This window comes from Ascaphus truei, chromosome 5 (genome assembly GCF_040206685.1).
Source record: "Ascaphus truei isolate aAscTru1 chromosome 5, aAscTru1.hap1, whole genome shotgun sequence".
NCBI classification, from domain to species: Eukaryota; Metazoa; Chordata; class Amphibia; order Anura; family Ascaphidae; genus Ascaphus; species Ascaphus truei.
Window position 1 is genome coordinate 66,550,690 of NC_134487.1, and position 21,201 is coordinate 66,571,890.

General features: G+C 41.6%; 1 protein-coding gene across 1 annotated transcript in view; it reads right to left on the reverse strand.

Moving 5' to 3' along the window:
- Window positions 1-21,201, reverse strand: part of CFTR (CF transmembrane conductance regulator) — a 203,266-nt gene that overhangs the window by 2,974 nt on the left and 179,091 nt on the right. Inside the window, exons 24-26 of the mRNA XM_075599966.1 lie at window positions 9,608-9,697; window positions 8,361-8,533; window positions 8,064-8,169 (exon numbers count right to left, since the gene is read on the reverse strand). Of these exons, the coding sequence (XP_075456081.1) occupies window positions 8,064-8,169; window positions 8,361-8,533; window positions 9,608-9,697 (369 nt within the window). The remainder of the gene's footprint in view (window positions 1-8,063; window positions 8,170-8,360; window positions 8,534-9,607; window positions 9,698-21,201) is intronic.

The window sequence follows — 21,201 nt, forward strand, 5'->3', positions numbered from 1 at the left end:
CAGGAAAAGAAAATTCCAGTGAACTGGAAGTAAATTGTCTCCTTTCCTGTCGTCTTTCAAGGCCAGAGATCATATAAGGGACACACTAACGTTTCTATGGAAGGGACACAAAACAAAAACACACCATGTTAACAGCATGTAGGGCTTTACAGCCAAAGCTTTCATCATTGGTGGCCCGTAGGTCAATTTGTAGAACTTCATGATCGTATTAGTTGAGGACCATGCTGCCTTGCATTGGAAGGCGATGCTTGAGCTCTTGCAGCCAAAGTTATGATTCCAGATTCCAGATGGTGTAAGAATATCTATGGTGTAAGATTCTGCCTGTTCCCACCATCTTAAATCCTTTACAAATGAATAATCTGATAGGGGTCATGAGAACTCCTGTTCCATTGGGTTAAAAAGTTCATCTGAAAGCTGCGCATGTGAAATCTTGCCCACATGACTACTGTACCATCAGACTTCCAAAAAGTCTCAAACAGTACCCGACGAGAAGATCTTACAACCCTTACTTCTTGATTTATTCTTTAGATTTTGTCTACTGGAAGACACTTCTGTCTAAAAATTAACTTCCAATAATCTGGGATCAAACAGCTCTTTTGTTCGTTGATTATCCAACCGTGACTTTGTAAACCTGCCATCATTATATATCAATATTTTAATAGTAATCCTAAGCTTTTATTAGAATGTCGTCCAAATATATAGAAAAATCTGGATGATCTCCTATGAGTTTTGCCAAGAAGTGATGGGAACCTTTCCAAAGACTCTTGGAGATGTAGCCAGGTTGAAGGGCAATTCCGGGAACTGGAAATGACTATTGTTTATGGCAAAATGCAGGAACCTCTGTTGATGTTCTGCGATGGAAATGTGGAGACAGGCATCCTTCAGGGCTACTGCTTCTATCCGGTCTCCTGCTTCTACCACCTTTATAATTAAGGATAATATTCCCATCTTGATTCTTCTTGTTTGAAAGTAGGAGTGGAAATCTCTGAGATCGAGAATCATTCATGCTCCTGAGGCATTCTAAAACAAATATTGGGGAATACTGTAGATCACTCTTCATCTTTTTTGAGCTGGAACCTCTAATCACAAGACTGTCACATACTGTAGCCTGTAGATATTCGGCTGAAAAGTTAACCTTGTCTGGGTCTCCCTGGGTTCTTTGAATCTTAGGAATTTTCTCCCCAGGAGCAGATTGTGGAATTCCAATCTGTAACTGTCTTGTATTTTCAGGACCAACTTTTCCTTGATAGATCTCATCCAGACTGTAGCAAAATCCCAGTGACAAACTTCAACCTTGTGTGGAAAAACCCCTATGGCATCATGTGGGTCTGTAGCCTCTGTATGTTGGGCCCCTTGATCTTTGGTCACAAAAAAAGGTTACTTTGACATCCTCTCCAGTTGGTATTAAGTAACCCAGGAGAGTGGAAACTTTTGAAGCTGCGCCCCACTGCCAGGCCTCCCCCGGTCTTGCACCACTTCTCCTACCTTGTAGTAGCGTCAATTGACGCTCCGGGATCACGTGACCCGTAGCGTGATTTGACGCTGGTGCTGTTACGTCACATGACCACGCGGCATCATTTGACTCCGCTTTGCATGGAGACACGTCTGAATCATGGTAGGTTTAGTGTTGCAGAGGCCTCACGCGATACCCTGGCATTAATTTAAACGCCTTGGGCAAGAGCGCGGGACCTCTGCAACCGCCCGCGCCCCCCAGACAAATCTCCCGCCCCTACTGGGGGGCGCACACCCCTCCTCCCCCCCCCATTTGCGCACCGCTGGAGTAACCTATTTCAGACCAATATGCTCTAATGTCACATAAAAATGCTCTGTCTGATTATCCAATGTAAAGGGGGTTTAAGGCTGCACACCACAATATAAATAAATACATACAGTTTACCGGTGCTGCTGGTTCAAGGAAGTACCTGCCAGGCAAATTCCAATGTACACTGAGGAAAAAAGAGAGATCCAGCGCTCCACAGATTTCAAGATAAATGAATTTATTGTGCCACACGACGTTTCGACCAACAGGTCTTTTTCAAGTGATTAGGCATACTCAAATGAGGATCTACCTAGTATATATACCCTCTAACATTAATATAACAAGTGAAAACAGTTAAATAATCACCCCAGCTGCTCCCAATCCGCTTCCCCTGATCAGTGCTACCTTCATGCATAGCCATAATAGTCCATGAGAGTCTATTTCCATGTGACTTCACAACAGGCCGACGGGGAGACGATGACGATGCTGGAACGCATGCGCAGAAGAGGATCGTGATGTCACTGGAACGCAAGGACCGGAAATGGACAAAGAAACCGGAAATAGACTCTCATGGACTATTATGGGTATGCATGAAGGTAGCACTGATCAGGGGAAGCGGATTGGGAGCAGCTGGGGTGATTATTTAACTGTTTTCACTTGTTATATTAATATTAGAGGGTATATATACTAGGTAGATCCTCATTTGAGTATGCCTAATCACTTGAAAAAGACCTGTTGGTCGAAACGTCGTGTGGCACAATAAATTCATTTATCTTGAAATCTGTGGAGCGCTGGATCTCTCTTTTTTCCTGTCTGATTATCCCCCTGGATAAAATATCTTCTTCCTCTGCAATTCTGGTGTAGGAACAAACTCGTCCCTGTCACCTTCTCTAGGATCACCTCAAACTTTTTGCCAAATAGTTGCTAACTTTTGTATGGAATCTATAGAGGTTATTCTTTGATGATGTGTCTACGGCCCAGGGGCGAAGCCATAAGGCCCTTCTGGCAGCTACCGGTAGTGCCATAGATGGATAAACATACAAAATAAAATTATGCTTTTGCAATGTATTCTATAACAAGCTTGGTCCCTGACAGGGCGCTGTCAATGGAGGATTTTTTAATTTAATGGTCTAGAGCTTCCACAATGTTAGCGATCAATACCTTAATGGATCTAGACACTGAGGCGACTGCCACAGATGGTTTACATGCTCCCCCGGCTGCCTGAAATTACTTTCTGAGGACTTGTTATTTTCCTTTCCATGGGATCCTTGAACAAAATCCTGTCTTCAATAGGTAAGGTTGTCCTCCTGGCAGGCATTGTGACTGTTTCATCTGCTCTTGGAGGATATTCCCACAGTCTGGTCTCCTCTTTTAAAAAGGGATATAGTTTTGAAATTGTCCTCATTATATTCCATCTGGATCATATTCCTGGATCCTAGGAACAGTTTTTCATGGTTATATACACCACCTTATTGATCCTGGATCTGTAAAGCTTCTCCCATTGCTTTGATGAGAGGTTCTACTAACTGTACATCAAATCCAGACACTGTTTCTTCCAGGTCTTCCACTTTGAAAGGCCTGCATAATCTCCCTCCAAGACACAAGGTACAATTGTGTGAAAAAGAAAGTACACCCTCTTTGAATTCTATGGTTTTACATATCAGGACATAATAACAATCATCTGTTCCTTAGCAGGTCTAAAAATTAAGTAAATTCTATCTCAGATGACAACCCCTTTATCCAAGCTCGTCTGAGTTTTGGAATGCTTCTAGGTATCACTGTTAGGTTGGAGTACTGCCTTCCCCACTGCCACAGGTGAGATGTGGTAGAAAAGTCAATAGATTATTCTCTTGCACATTCTTCTCTTGGCATGCATGGCACTGCCATCTTCTGGTTTTCCTCTGACTTCTCTCCCCACTCTGTCAGTGCTTAATTTTACAACTCCTCCTCTACTTCTATGGCTCTCTCTGGTGTACCTCACGGCTCTGCTTTAGGTCTCCTACTCTTCTCTCTACATAAGTTCTCACTTTGTGACATCATTGTGACAGCAGTCCAATTGGGACCCATTGCATTGTTGCCATACCAGGATTGTATAATGTCACAACCCTGGTAATGTATAACCTGTAAGTTGCATATGGTGCTGTGTGGTTTTTACTGTTGACTGAGTTGATCTGTGTGACTCATTATGTACTTGGACCAGTAACAATGGCTAAATACCAGGCATACAATGAGTTAGAGGGCTAACCTATGTGTGGGCCAGAGGCTATGCCAAGGGACAAAGAGGATCTAGGGAGCAATGCGCCAGCCTGCTGGGAGAGTACACACGCTAAGACTGGAGCAGTGTTCTCTACCTGGCAATGAGGCATCCAACCCTGTGGGAGGCCTAGATCTGAACTCGGGGACTGGCATTTGGGTACTAGCCATGTCGGTGCGGTTTCCATTGCTCAGTTCCAATGTCCAACACTCCCAGGCCTGCCTCTCAGGGCTCCACCCCCTCTTTGAATTGGTCCATTCTGGACACCCCCTCGCTCCAGATTGGCTCAGCAGATTAAAGGGACCCCACCGATTGGTCGACACCCTGTTCTTCATGCTTCCAAATGGAGGCCAGAAAACTTATAGAAGCTGACCAAGATCCCTGCTCCACAATTGTCCTTGGGAAGGAAAGAGGGTGGGGGAGGGGGAGAGAGGGGGGAGGGGGAGAGAGGGGGGGGAAGGAGACAGAGAGGGGAAGGAGAGAAAGAGGGTGAAGGAGAGAAAGAGGGTGAAGGAGAGCGAGAGAGAGAGGGTGAAGGAGAGAGAGAGATGGGGTAAGGAGAAAGAGAGGGGGAAGGAGAAAGAGAGGGGGAAGGAGAAAGAGACAGGGGGAAGGGGAAAGAGAGAGAGGGGAAGGATGGAGAGAGATGGGGAGAGAGAGAGAGAGATGGGAAGAGAGAGGGGTGAGAGTGAGAGAAAGGGGACAGGGATATTGAAAGAGACGAGAGCATCTCAGTGTGCCCCAATGCCTACCGGCTGACCTGGAGGATTGAGAGGGCCTGTTAGAGGCCTGTGGAGGGGGCCTGCCAAGCTGCCTGCTGAAAGGTGCCCATGGCGGTGCTTGTCAGGAGAACCTCTCTTCTATCAGTCTACAGCAAGCTGCCTGGATAGGCACCTCCAGGGACACCTTTCAGCAGGCCACCATGCGGAACAGGGCAGATTAGGTTTGTCGGCAGGATAGTGAGGGAGAGAGGCAGCAGCTTGGGGTCGACAAACTGCAGAGAGTCGCAAGTAGGAGCGGAAAAAGCCGCGCGCGGCTCGGGAGCCGAGGTTGCCGACCCCTGGCCTAGGTGATACATTTGACTCCCTCCTCTCTTTCTCCTAGCATACAGTATAAATGCAGTTACTAAATATCTTGCCATTTCTTCCACTGTAACATTGCAAAGATATAGAAAGTGTGTGGAATAGGCAGCACAGCTATTTTTTAATCAAAAGTTATGATGCGTGGGTGCAAAGGGAACCTTGGGGAGACCCCAATCTCCCCCAAAATCAATGTAAAGTACATTGAGTGTTCCCAACACTCCTTTGCAAAGATACGCCCCTTCCTCTGTTCCTCAACTACTAAAACACCAATGCATGCCCTCATTCTGTCTCATATCAATTACTCTAACACTTTTATCTGGAATCATCTTCTGCTCTTCTAGACTTGTATCTGCTTCTGACCTCCTGAAATGTTTTGGGACGTTCCTATTAATCTGTATGTAAACTACAAAATGATCCTCCTTTATCTTAAGGCTCTACACTCCTTCTCATATATCTTAACTCTGATCTCTCGTTACATCCCTAATCACCTCTTACGCTGAAAACTAGGCTGTCTCATCTTTGCACCTTTTTACCTCTACGACTATCTCACATCTTACACTGGCGACACACTTTATTCGAGCTCGGCTAGTCCCACGAATTCGGGTATACCCGGGTGTATTGAGGTTTGTGACTGTTTTCTGCCCGAGTGCATTGAGGTATTTTCCAAGCAGGGATTGAAGCATTTTATTCCCGCTGGCTGCAATACTGCACAGTATATATATATATATACTGCATTACAATTCATGAATTTATGCCATCTGGTAGACACGGGAAGCATTGCAGCCTATTAAATCCTAATCATTATCATTTAACAGATCAGCCGCCCGTCAGCCAGGCATGAACCCAGGCTGGGAAGGCAAACGCAACGGGGCTGGTCAGAGGTGAGGAGCGGCGCATTCCAGGTATCTGCCAGGTACATACTGGGTATTTGCTCGAATAAAGTGTGTCGGTGCAGTAAATCTTTGTCCCTACCTGTGGAACTCGTCCACTTAGTATTGGCCAAGAACAATTCACCTCCTAAAATAAGAATCTAACTTGACCTCCCTGACTTGCACTTGTAATGAATGCAGTTTTACTTCTGCTCTGCATGCAAGTCCCCAAACATACCAATTGGATTGTAAACTCCTTGGGGAAGAGTCTCCCTTTGTCTCATGTTACATAGTAGATGAGGTTGAAAAAAAGACATATGTCCATCAAGTTCAACCTACTGTATGCCAAATTTAGACGACAGATACTAATCCCATATTTGTATTTACAGTTGTTTAATCCAGAAGAAGGCAAACAAAACAACCCCAGTAAAACATCATCCAATGATTTCTCATAAGGGTAAAATATAAGTCCTTCCTCACTCCAAATAATTGAATAATGATCCCAATGGATCACCATAATTCCCATGTTTGGTATATCCCTGTATATATTTCTTTCTAATGTTATCATTTACTTGATATTCTTATCCCCATTGTTGCAATTTCTATTCGCTGTATTGTAATTTTCAGGTGTTTACACTGTTGGCCCTACATAAATAAAATTATACATCCATATAGGTAACAGGAACTGTCTCGCTTGTAGATGATTGGGCTCCCATTCCACAGAATCTACTGGACACCTCAGATGAAGTATCCCATTTTTGATTATCCACATCATTCTTAAACTTCCCCCTTTTCTACTACTCGATCACCAGACCAACTCATTATACCGTGATATAGGTAAGGCTGGGCGGGTGACGACGGCCACACTGACCAAGTGTTTAACTGATCCTATCTGTTTTGTGATCAAACTATTGTACAATAAAAAAATGTATTTCATCAAATTAAATGCTTTAAGTGCAGGTGCTGTCACTAGTCATATGACCCATTCTGAGCTCATTAGCCATCTCGGCAGTCCAGAGCAACTGTATCCACAGTGCATAGAGATTGCGTACAGAATAAGTGGTCAATGATAAAGACAAACAATATCTGTTTTTTTTTTACAAATCTTACAATAAAGTTGATAGGCAAAAAAGTTTGGGTAGTCACCTAAGAAATAATGTAAACCCATGATTACTCCTGGCAACCTACCCTTACTAGGCTCTACTACCAGGAGGAGGACAGAATAATAGCCCAAAACTAACCAGGGCTACACATGTATATTTATTTATAAAAATAAGCTGACTCATCAACTCAACAATTGTCTATGACCATAATTGATTTGGTGTCAGTCTCACTGATTTTTAGCATTGGCAATCTCATAAACTTTGATGCCGTCGTGTTGATAGAAGTTAAAACTTTAAATTAAATGCAATGTTTTGGTTCAGAAATATCACACCTCATTGATTTTGGTCCTTGGTTGATATCACTCAATAAGGCAGTTTTTATTTAATTGCCTCCGTATGATTCTTCAACTATGTCTGTATAGTGCTTGTATTATTTAATAAAAGGGGTCATACTATTGTTGCACAATGAAAAATGGATAATTCTGGGCATTATCGTTGTTTAACATCAAAACCCTGATTTGCAATATTGTTTATGATACACAGCAGACTTGCTGTGTGGGGTGCAAGAGAGAATAAACATGAAATATCAAGATTCGTTGTTTCTTGAACAACTGCCAAGACCATGAGAGATGTTTCTAATTTTTTTCTTTTAAAGCTATGGTTATACTAAAATAATTATGCACGGCATACTCATGTCGTATTGATGTTTTTTTTCCCCCAGGATGCTTTGTGTAAATATGTATTCTGGGTGATTTTTACCAAAGTGGGGACTCTATAGGTTAAAATCTGCACAGATTGAACCAAAAACAAAATGTCAGTAAATTATCTCTGCATTTTCTCAGGTGCCATTGGAGTATGGATCTCACTTTTCCTAGAAAAGTTACTGTAACGTTGGGCCTAACAACAAGGAAACTGTAGAACCTTCTTTTATTATGGCAAAACTAGCCCATGCTTACTGCGTGGCCTCCTGGAGCTTCTGAAGTGACATTAACTTACCAGAAAGTATTGACATTCCAACATTGCTTCCAGTCTGTGCTCTGACAGTATTACTGTACAGTTTGCAAATGCATGTTTGAGCGTTTTTCTGATGATTTGAAAGGTTCTGAAAAGCAAAATGTATGTAATTATTTTGCACACACGCACGCGCACGCACACACACACACACACACACACACACACACACACACACACACACACACACACACACACACACAACATATTGTTCTACATAGGTGAAATCCAAATGACCAAAAGTAAATGTGAAAATCAACCTCCAAGTCTGTAGAAACTTACATGGGATCTAAATGAGCACTTGGTTCATCAAGGAGAAGAATTTTTGCTTTGCTGAGAACAGATCTGGCCAAACACATCAGCTGTTTGTGGCCGTGGCTTAATACGCAACCGCCATCTAGGAGAACAAAATCCAGCTGGCCTGGAAACTGCTCAATGATTGATTTTAAACCAACCTGTAATTAGAATTACATTACATGTTATTAAAAGCAATTTCTGGGAAAACTATTATGCAAGCAAGCCCATTCATTTAAATCTGTTTATAATCTGGATAACTATATCTTATTTTCAAGCTGTCCATTCACTTTTAGGTTGTAAGCCAATGCTGGCATTGTGCAACATAGCAGCAATACTTTGAAATATGTTTCTAAGAGAGGAAACATTGTCCGTGTATTCAAAATAAAATAAGTAGATATAGTATGTTAATAAGGTTTTGTGCCTTCCATGGGAATTTTTTCCCTGATAAACATGGTGCTATTTTGTGTTTTGCATGGAGACTCATAAATAGCTGCACAAAGTGGCAGCTAGAGATGTTCGAAGACGTTAAATGAGTTCGCGAACCGTGCGAAACCTGCCCTTTTTTAGTGGAGAATTAGTCAAAGCTGAGTTTGCCGCTCGGTCACAATTCACCAAGCATTTCAATTTTGTTTCATGATGCCAACTCCCATCCAGACCCTGGAGCTTTAGCGAGCGTGGTAGGAGGGCCAAAATACAGGGAGAGGGAGTCAATTCTATTTTACTAAAGTACTCAGTGACATTGGAGAAATACCTGTGAACACGCCCGAGATACCTGGGAAATTACGCAAATATAATATATGAATATATTATTTCCCATTTATCTCAGGTATGTGTCTCTCTGCCCCTCTCCCACAAAAGCCCTATTTCAGGGTCTGGATTGAAACTCATTTGCACGTTTTGATTTCTGTTAAACGTTTAGCGCTTAAACGTTTTGTGAATCGGTTCAACAGAAATCAAATTTGCGAAAAAAAATGGCTCAAAAGTTTTGCACATCTCAAGTGGCAACAATGCTACATGCTCTATACATATGTTATATGCACTTCTCTACATCACAATCTTAAAAATACACGTGAAACACTTAGCCAGCAAATGAAATAGTTGCACACAACGACCAAACCTTCTTTGTTATTTGTTTGGGATTTAATAGGGACGTGCACAATACCACTCATTGTCAGTAATTTTGTAACCCCTGTATCAGGGTTCGTCACGTACACACAGAATACCAGTCTTACCTCTTCAGTGACTTTCCATATTTCTTCGTCACTCCACTTTCCATAGGGATCCAAATTTTTTCGGAAAGTTCCCGAAAATATGAATACTTTCTGTTTGGAAAATGAAAATAAAGGGATGTTAAATAAATCTTTCTGTAAGTTCTAGAAAAGTTTTTGTGAGTGCATTAGTGAGTATCGCAGCAGATAAGCGTGGGTAGAAAAAAAGACTTAACTTCCTTAGTTAGCCCAGCCAACACTTATTACAGTAAACAATCACCTTCTTTCAGAAAGAAGAGGAAAAGGCTTCAGTGTTAAGTCTCAGTCATAAAACACATCCTTTACTTAATTCATTGCGTCATGTACAATTCTTTAAATGAAAAGGCATAATTCACCTTAATATCATGAATCTAAAGTGAGTTTATTAACCCTATAATCAGGTATAATTTAAAACAGGACAAAAAAACTGTTAAAGGTGAAAAGTACAGTTCTGTGCCTTTAAGCCATGGGTTCAGCAGAAGCAAACATTGCTTTTCAGCAATTTATGCAGTGACCTGATTTTGCTGTACGGGTTGTCTTTGAGGGTGAACTGTTGCAGCCTGTTGTATTCAGAGGCACTTTTGTTGTCTCTGTCCTATTTTGTGTTCATACTGTAGTATCAGATACTGTGACCCATAATCAGTCAACTGCATTCGCTCAGAAAGCCCTATTGAAGCCAATGGGGCATTCTGTGCAATAGTGTTGGATTGGCGCTATCACATATTACCGAATAACGGCCTGAAACAAAATCATATATTATAGAACAACAAGTTAGTGAAAATAATTACCCATGGGAAGTAACATTACAGGCTTATACTATCACAGTTGAAATCACCTTCTATACGTTTGATAGTATATATGAAGAGATTAGGAGATATCACTACCGCAATTCTGCAACCAGTGAAATATTTTGATCCTGAAGAAAATAATTTCATCTCAGTTCCCTAATCCATGTCTCCCAGTGAGGCTCAGAGGGCTTTCTTTGACAAACATTTAAACTCTCACTGCGTTTGAGTCAATCCTACGGATTTTTAGCTTCAGTAATCATGTGCTGTAGATGTTACTGGAGTCTCGCTGATAGAAGTCAACAATTTTCCATTCAAATATGATTGTTATTGTCCAGAACTCACTAATGTCACTGATTCAGGTCCTTGGAGGTTGACATTTCTCCTTTGTGAGCTATGTGTACAGTATATTGGGTGGAAGAAGGGGCGTTTGCAGGCACTATGCTGTGTGCGAATACTGTGTGGATTCTTTATGCAAAGTGTTTGTAAAATTCCATGTCTTACATTGGCACAAATGGATGTTCCATCAGCGAAAAGGTTTACATATATTTATATTTTAATAGAGTTTTATGGATTTATTGTAGTGCCTGCTCAGTTGTAATAAAGTCTACAAGTTGCTTTAAGTTACTAGAAAAGAATTAGAAGGCAACCCTTATGCAACCTTGCAGACTAAGACCTGGCGGGTTATACTAATTTACGCCGATGACATGATGACTAAAGTATTTCTTGTTAACGGTAATTTTTGCATTCACAAAAATGCCCTGTTGTCCCTTTTTTCTGTGAATGTATTTTCCTTTACAGCAGTATGAATCGCCATGAAATCCTACTGTGTGCAACCTGAAGTTCAAAATGTAAAGGCTGTAACAATGATTAATTTTGGTTTGGTGCTGCATAAAAAGAATCTGAAATGTAAGATGATTCATTAGCATTTGAATGACACTTCACCACATACAGCATTACACACAGAACTAGCTCTGAAACAAACAAGCTAAGCAGTACTATTCTGTATATACCCAGGGCGACATAATCCTTCCACTGTCACATTTTCCCACGTATCCCTTCAGTGCCGCGGGGAGACATAGCCATAAGTCAAGAAGTTACAAGCAGCTATTCAATGAATGCATGTTTGATCGGCACAAATCAAACATATGACGTCATGTATCTAATATCTGGATTAGGTCAATGTATTATGTGCCAATTTAGCAATTTAACATGAAGATCAGCTCATATAGTATGTCACTGTAGAAATCAATATTTAGAAAAAATGAAGAGGTAATAGCATCTGTCCCTTATGGGCATAACAGAAAAAATACAATTATTAGTATAAAAACTGATGAGGAGGGTAAAACCACTCTCCCTGCGCAATACAATAAAATATCAAATTGACAAATATCACCCAAAAAGCAACACTACCCCATACAGTAGGTTGTTGTAGTCTACACAAAAATACAAAATAGAAGCAGTGTCCTGTTGTTTCCATGACCTTCTGTTTATTGCTATTACATTTAAATGGGAACCATAAATATTAACCGGGGGATTTGAGGCTTTGTTAAAAAAAATATATATATATATATATATATATATATAATTAGGGGAACTTGCTGGCATTATCAACTCAATATGTTAAAATGAACAAATGGCCTTTACATTGGACGAGCAGCAGCGATCAAGGCATTTTGGGCTATATTTTTAAAGTGGTGCAAAGCTGTACGGCATCTTACAGCCCAGATACTGCCATCAGACACTGCACTTGGCTTACTCCTTCTCCTACTGTTTGTTAGTCAACCACATACTGTACCAGTCGAAGGGGAAGATTACCTGTTTGAAGGGGGATTATCGTAGCACTGAGATGCGTTAAACAATACACAGCACATACACATTGAAATTAGCGCATGTGAGTTAGTGACGCGTTACATGTGCGTTAACTAAAATGACACCCATGAACATGTTGCAATTTCAAATAAATACACATTACAAACTGAATAACTCAGTCATATTGGCTAAACTGCTAAACAATTGACATGGCCGAGCAGGCTTCCACCTCTTCTGCTGGGACTGTTCCTGCTTGTGAGGCCGGGAGGATTCGAAACGTCAAATTCACTGATGAAGAGCTGGAGATCCTAATAAATGGAGTGGTTGAGAACCACTCCAAACGTTTAGGGTCTCTCTGCTCCTGCACCAGCACCACGGAGAAGCAGCGGATTTTGGGGGCATTCTCCAGCGCATTCATGCTTTGAGGAGCACGTTGCAGTCCATGAACATGCTATAAAAACAATGGTCAGACAGTAAGCGCAAGGCAAAACGCAAGCTGGCTGACCATGCTACCCAGGTGCAGAAGACAGGAGGGGAACCACCGGCTCTGCTGCATTTCCCCCCAATTATGAACAAACGCACAACACTGAAATGTTCCTCCTTGATGTTTTCAAGCCTACGAGCTACTGTGTTTGATACATGCATTTATTGCTATCTACACAGACATAACCCTTGACTAAGGGGAATATGGCGGAAATGTATTGACATATTGATAATAACATCAGCCATCTAAACCACTACAGTATTGTTATTACTGCACCTTCTCAATTATCACCGATACTGATAAAGATCCTGAATCAACATTGGTATAGGAGTGTGCCATTGTATTATCTCCACTCAGTTTTAGAGAGAGCCTATGTGTAGGTGGACTTATGAGAGTCACCATTGCAGGATCAAGAGGTGTGTGTGTACTTTACCTGGCACCTTATGCCTATATGAGGGCAAATCTATCTATATAGAATATTTGGTGACACATATTAGTTCTCCAACACATATGACTGTATGATCGTGAGCACCTACAGTACTCTTATTACGATCCTAGTCACTACACATATGTGATTCATAGTTTTAATACCCATTATTTTATTCATTTTGTGACGTTTAAAATATTTTTTAATAATTCAGAAACCATATTAGTGACCGAGTGCTCAGAAACTAGCTTTTCTGTTCTCGTGTATTCATTAAGTATTTACCTAGTTAGCACCTCACTCCACTCTATTTAGTTGTTGCGGGGTCCATTTTGTGTTTCAACGCCACTCCTGTCACTCAGGAATTCAGCATGAGGGGGAAAGCCGTATACGAAAGCCGTATACGATCCCGTATAAGGGATAGCCAAGCTTGCAAGACTGCCTGGCAAGTCTTTTCTCTGCGCTGGCTTTGATGTCACTTCCGGTTGTGCCGGAAGTGCCTCATCCCGCAACAAGAAAACAAGGCTCCGCCGGGTTCCTCTTCCAACAAGGCCGCAGCGTTCTCCTGTCGGGTAGAAAGGGATATCGTCTCACCCAAGTGCAGGTAGGAGATGTCATCGGGATGGGTCTTTTCCTCAGTGGTGGTGTCTTGGCCGGCTCCAACGTCCTCCTCTGGCGCGGGGCTCTTCCGAACCTGCGGCAACCCCACGGCCTTTAAGACAACGTCGCGACCTCGGGACCAGCTTCTCAATCGGATGAAGACGTCGGTAAGGACACACCCCCCGGGATGTCGGAACGTCCGGCACCCCTTGCCGGTAATCGGCACGAAGCAGGCCTGCTCCGGCACCACCAAAGGAGCACACCCAACACCCCCGGGGCAGTCGATTCACCCACCAGACGAGCTGACTCTGGTTCCAGTCCTGGAACCGTTGGCATCGGTACTGCTGGTGTCATCTCAGGTACAGGAACGTTGGGGCCTTGGTGTTCAGGTACTAGAGTATACAGACCTATAGGAGGTCCAACTAGGTATACGTTTCCTCAAGCCACTTCCCAGGATTGTAGGGCCTGTTCGGAGGCAGTCAGAAGTACCAGTGGATTGTGGTAGGCAGGGGCCATACTAGCTGGCGTACAGTTCGATCACTTGGCAGTATCACCTACTCAGGGGGCACGGGATTGGCAGGCCACAGATATTGCGTTCCACAATTTTGGCATTGTGCCGTCGTACTGACCTCTCCCTTAGGTATTCTGCAGTGAGGAAACACGGAACGAAGGAACTGTCTCCATAGACTGTAGCCACCAAAAAGCCTCCTGGTAGGAAATAGTTCGTGAGATCCAACTATGACATGATGAGGTAGATAGAATAGGCACTGTAGAAAAGCAGAGGACTAGCAGGCAGCTCTTCACTTCTCCACAGCTCCGCAAAAGAGAAGCTACACGGGGTATGGCAAACCCCTCCCATGGTTTGGAAACAAAGTCTTGATTGGTATAAGGCATTGCTCCTCCCCAAGGTGGAACAAAAGGTTGGGGAGGGATGGAACACATGACAAAATAAAACCGAATAAATGAATATACGAGACATACTGTATAATATATAAGACAACATAAATTAGGTGAAGAATGGGGAGGTGACGCAAGGGAAACCACAGAAAAGGATGTGGGCAGGAAGCAGAGTAAAGGTTCAAGAAGTAGAAAATGAAGAGAAAACATCACAAAGGAACACATTTCAGTATTTGGTTACTGGTTGTAAATGTAGGATTTAAAAGCATTCTGTGGAAAAACAACTACTGAGTATACAATGCATACACTTTTTCTAGGGGCTAGTTAGTGGTTGAAGAATTATAAACTTGCACTGATCAGGACTCAGCTATAAAGCAGTCATAATAGTTACCCTTGTTCATTGTTTAGTATTACATTTAAAAAAAGGTTAATGGATAATCTGTTATATGGGATCAGGGCAACAAACTTCAATACAACGCATATGAGGCAAAGAAGGTGAAGGAGAGACAAAGAAAAACTACAGGGGTGAATGAGGTCAGGAGAGAGAGAAACAACACAGGGAGTGAATGTGGCAGGAGAGAGAAACAACACAGGGGGTGCAAAATGAACAAGAGGGGAAAAAACACCAAGAGAGCAAATAAATACACAAATATTTAGCATTAGGGCTACTGAGAAACTCTTAGGCCTCAGCCAGGTAGGGAACAGGCACGCTAGTGGTCATGCACTGCACCCTGCTTGGCCGGGCGATTCATGGCCCTCATTGGGCGAACCGCTCACGTGACACTCTTACGAGCTGCAAATTCAAATTTTCTTGCTCGGCAAGCAGCTATGTGCCGAGCAGGCATGCCCGCCCGCTCACACTGACCACACACATTGTCGCAATGTGTCATCGTGGCGAGCGTGAGCGCGTCCGCCCGCTCAGCGCCACCCTGGATGAGGCCTGAATTGTTTAATATTTTCCTACGAATTTCTAATAATACAGTGTGTACGTGACCCGTTCCTGTGAATTTTAATTCATAATTATAATACATTCTTCTAATGGAACAGGACAGGGGTGCACAACTCCAGTCCTCATGATGCCCCCCTCCCCCCCAACAGGTCCGGTTTTAAGGATATTCCTGCTTCAGCACAGGTGGCTCAATCAGTGGGTCAGTCAAGGACTGAGCTGTTGGGGGAGGGTCGTGAGGACTGGAGTTGAGCATCCCTGGAACAGGGCCTTACCAGTTCCTGATAATAATGATCAGTCCTGATTCACATAGTATTATTGTGAGTCATTAGGCCGCAGAGACAGGACCCACAAAGCATTATTATCTCAGACCCAGCGAGGGTCGGTGTGTTGGGGTATGTTATGGGTTATGGGTATGGGTTATGTTGTGATCTACTTTTTCTATAAAGCAAGGACGTTAGGGAGTGGCATGAGTACAGGAATAAGCAGTGAAGCAGGCTTATTTTACATGGATGCACTTGGTGATTTCACATTAAATAAAGTGACAAAGATTAAAAAGAAAAAGTAAGTATGACTATAGTAAAAAGTATAATATTTCGTGACATTTATTTTATTGAATTCTATTTCTAATATAAAGTTGTATCATTAATAAAAAAAAGTATAGTCTGCACTAAGTATACAGAAAGGCATGTCAGATAACATAGACAACGCTGCAATTCTGTACCCGTACTCTCTGCCAGAAGAACAAATAGAAAGCAGAAGGACTGGATAGTGGACATTTAGGCCCACATTTACTAAGCAGTGCTATTTCATATGACAAATTGCAGCTCTGGAAGATACCTCAGAGCTCACTCAAGTCAATGGGTCCTAAGGTATCTGTTGGCGCTGGACAGTGTCTTACATAATGCACATACAGTATGTCATGCAGAGGCTGCAAAGGCAAACAAGATGTTATCTTGCATTAAAAGGGGCAATGGATGGAAGGGAAGTAAGCATAATTATGCCCCTCTATAAAGCATTAGTAAGCCCACACCTTGAATATGGAGTACAATTGTAGGCACTAATTTATTGCCAACAAAATGACGACGTTTCGGCCACAAATGTCGTCATTTTGTTGGCAATAAATTAGTGTTGAAAATTCTGTGGAGCCCTGTTCTTTATACTGTACCTTCCATTGTAAGCTGGATCATCACAGAGAATCCTGAAGCAGGAGTACCAGTAATTGTATCATTAATATTATTTTATGTGGTGTGCAGCATTTTCCTATAGTACAATTTTAGGCACCACTCCTTAGAAAAGACATTATGGAACTAGAGAGAGTGCAGAGAAGAGCCACCAAATTAATAAAGGGTCTGGATAATCTGATTTATGAGGATAGGCTAGCTAAATTAGATTTGTTTACATTATAAAAGAGGCGTCTAAGAGGGGATATCATAACTATATACAAATATATTCGGGGACAGTACAAGGCGCTTCCAAAATAATTATTCATCCCAAAAGCAGCACAAGCGGCACATGGTAATCCCATAAGGTTGGCGGAAAGGAGATTTCACGAGCAACAATGGAAAGGGTTCTTTACAGTATGGGCAGTGGAATTCATTACCCATGTAGACTGTGATAGCAAGTATAATAGAGATTTAAAAAAAGGTTCAATGTCTTTTTAGAAAGAAAAGATATGTATTGGCTGTGTAACATATTAAGGGTCTATGCTATAAGCCTCGATTAACCACTTATCGGGGCTTTTTCGCCAAAAAGGGCTACTGCTATTAAGTAAGCCTCGATAAGCGGGCGATAAAAAGCTTTTTCTGCATTTTGTTTTCCTCCAAAAAAAAATGAAAAAGTCGCCAGGTGACCGGGGATAAGCCACTTATCGGCAGCTTTCAAATTTGTGCAATTCTAGATCGGGGCTAATCGAGGCTGTAGAATGGCGATTTCCTCTGAAAATCCTCCCGCCCAGGTAAACTTGGCGTGAAGGTGGTGAGAACCTGCCGATAAGGCGGCGAGAGAAGACTCCGAAAAAAATACACTTGCCTCGGATTGATGCCGGATGTCTCCGGAGCTGATACCCATTAATATCAGCACCGGAGGCCCCGGCATGAATCCCATGCAATAAAAATGCATTTACTGTACAGGCAACTTCACTACCTTAGCGGCTAACCGCAAAAGCAATGAAGGGGTTAACTACCGGGTTTATTGTGGGCAGCGGGGGGTAGGTGAAGGTGGTATTTGGGCCTTGGTGGGTGTTTAGGCCTTGCGGGTGGATTTAACCCCTTCATTACCTTAGCGGTTAATGCTGCTGAGGTAATGAAGGAGTTACCCGCTCCCGCTACCACCCGGTAGACCTAAACATCCATCCTTTGAGCTACAACCCCTTCATATAGTATGGGCATGATAAGCCACTATAGCAGTCAATGGTCACCCTAATAAAAAAGCATGAATGACAAAATACACAGTAATAAAAGATATACACAAGCACCTAAACACCACAATTAACGAAATAAAAGCACAAGCCAACCAATTAAAGAAATAAAAGCACTAGCCAACCAATTAAAGAAATAAAAGCACTAGCCAACCAATTAAAGAAATAAAAGCACTAGCCAATTAATTCAAGAAATAAAAGCACTAACCAACAAAACAAATAATTCATTTAAACCACTAGCCAACAAAACAATTAATTTAAAAACTAGGCAACAAATCAATGAAATTAATTTAAACACTAACCAACAAACAATTGATGAATTTAAACAAGTAGAAAACAAAACATTTACTTAATTAAAAACGCTAACCGATCCTGAAATGTTTTAAAAACAGGCAATCCAAATTCCAAACAATAAAAACAAATAGAAAAAATAAAAATCAAAAGTAAACAAGCATTTGCCCAAAAATGCATTGGCTGTCATTGTATTTATCTGTACCCTAAAGGGGCACAAATTAATACATTATCAGTCAATGGGCAATCAAATACATAAAAATAAATATAATAAAAAAAACCTTGGAAAAAAATGTCATACATTCAATATTTTACTTACCTTTAGAAGTCTTCACCCTCCGAATCCCATTGTATCTGAAAGCTCTCGTACCGCGACGTCATCACCCGCAATCCAACGCCATCCACATTGAACACCAGTATTAGGTTAAAAAACTTCTTTCTTTTATCTTCTATCACCATCTTTTATCTTCATCTATCATAATTTTTTTCTTTACTTTAATGTTCTTTCTTCCTGTCAACCCAAAGCCCCATGGGAAATCCACAACAGGATGTTGTCTCGTTGGCTTCTTGTGGTAAAATGAGACATACAGGCCTCATATATGGCCTATGACATCACATTTTAGGGTCAGATGGTAGAGCTCCAATCCAATTGGACGCTGTATCATGTGTTTTTTTTTTTTAAGGATGTGATGTCATCTCCAAGGGAGGTAGATCACATCCTTAAAACAACATGGCTAAATCACATGGTATTACAGCTAATGGGATTGAAGATAATCCCATTGGTTGCTGTACCATGTGATAGGTCATATTAATTCAAAAGGATGTGACATCACTTAAAGGGATGACATGACATTCTTTTGAACTAGTGTGACCTATCACATCGTACAGCAACCAGTGGGATTGTCTTCAATCCCATTGGCTGTAATACCATGTGGTATAGCATGTGGTTTTAAGGATGTGACATACCTCCCTTGGAGATGACGTCACATCTTTAACAAAAAAAAGAGGCGGGCACATGATACAACGTCCAATCATATTGGAGCTGTACGATCTGACCCTAAAATGTGTCGTCACAGGCCATATATAAGGCCTGTACGTCTCATTTTTCCTCAAGAAGCCAATGAGACAATATCCTGTTGTGGATTTAGCATGGGGCTTTGGATTGACAGATGAAGACAGAACATTAAAGAAAAGAAGATTTGTTTTACCTGATGCTGGTCTTCAAGGTGGATGGTGTTGGATTGCGGGTGATGACATCGCGGTACGAGAACTTGCAGATACACCGGGATTCGGAGGGTGAAGACTTCTAAAGGTAAGAGAAATATTGAATGTATGAAATTGCTTTTTTTTCAGTTTTTTTATTGTATTTATTTATTTTTATGTATTTGCTTGCCCATTGACTGATTGCATTTTAGGATTGTTTTCAGACAGATGATCAACACGTTGCTGGCTACTCGCTAGTTTTAGGAATTTTGCTATCACAGGTAAATCAAGGCTTTCTGAATACCGTGATAGCAATGCTAAAAAACTGGCGAATTAAATGGCTTGGTGATTTTTTTTTTATGGAGGTTTATAGCCCCTGCTGTAAGATGTGATAAGCCACATTAGTTCAAAAGAATGTCATGTCATCCCTTTAAGTGATGTCACATCCTTTTGAACTAATGTGACCTATCACATGGTACAGAAACCAATGGGATTATCTTCAATTCCATTAGCTGTAATACCATGTGATTTAGCCATGTGGTTTTAAGGATGTGATCTACCTCCCTTGGAGATGAAGTCACATCCTTAAAAAAAACAAAAAAAAAACAAAAAAAAACATGATACAGTGTCCAATTGGATTGGAGCTCTACCATCTGACCCTAAAATGTGATGTCATAGGCCATATATAAGGCCTGTATGTCTCATTTTACCAAAAGAAGCCAAATAGACAACATCCTGTTGTGGATTTCCAATGGGGCTTTGGGTTGACAGAGGAAGAAAGAACATTAAAGTAAAGAAGAATATATAAAGTGTCTGTGGAATTAATATTGGAGTTTGTATTGGAGGTGAAGACTACTGTATAGGAAGAACTGAACTCTGCACTTCAACAACATCAACCCTGCAACTGTGAGAAGAACTTGACTTTCTAAATGCTCTGACAATTTGTACACATCTATAGACTCAGTTTCTAAATTGTTGTTTAATCTTCAGTGCTAATGTACTCTGCCCTGCCAGGTATTATTTACAAAACTTTTCTTTCAACTCCTACTCTTATTCTCCAATACCTCTCTCCATGCATCTTATTACAGTATGCCCTCTCTATTTGCTGTTTTCCCACTCCTTTGTAAACTTTTCTCTTCTCACCAACTTCCCCACTCCCCTCCTATTTACATTTCTTCATCGCACCTCCCCTCCACTTATGCACGAGCCTATAAACTGCACCACTACTTACACACCTCTTTCCCAACAACTTCAATACACCCCTCAATAAAAAGCACTCCCACAAATCCTCTATTCGCCTCCTCTCTCTCTCTCTACTCCTCCTTGCTGCTGGGGATCTCTCTCCTAATCCTGGACCCAGCCATACTGTATACACACCTGCTCTCATCCACGCCTCTATGCCACCTCTTTCCCTGCTAATGTTATTACCCCATCTCATTTACTACTGACAAAACCTTGAAACTCACAGTGCAAAAGAAGCATCACAATAGCTTGGACTCATGGTTACAATCCCACACTAAGTCACTCCTACCAGAAATTGTGGCCAAGTATTGCCACCTACTACACGTAAATAAAGATATACACATACATACATACATACATATCCCAAATAAGTAAACATGGGAAGAATGTTGATCCAGGGACAAATCTGATTGCTATTATTGGAGTCAGGAAGGAATTTATCCCTCCCCCCCCCCCCGCATGTGGCATCATTGGAT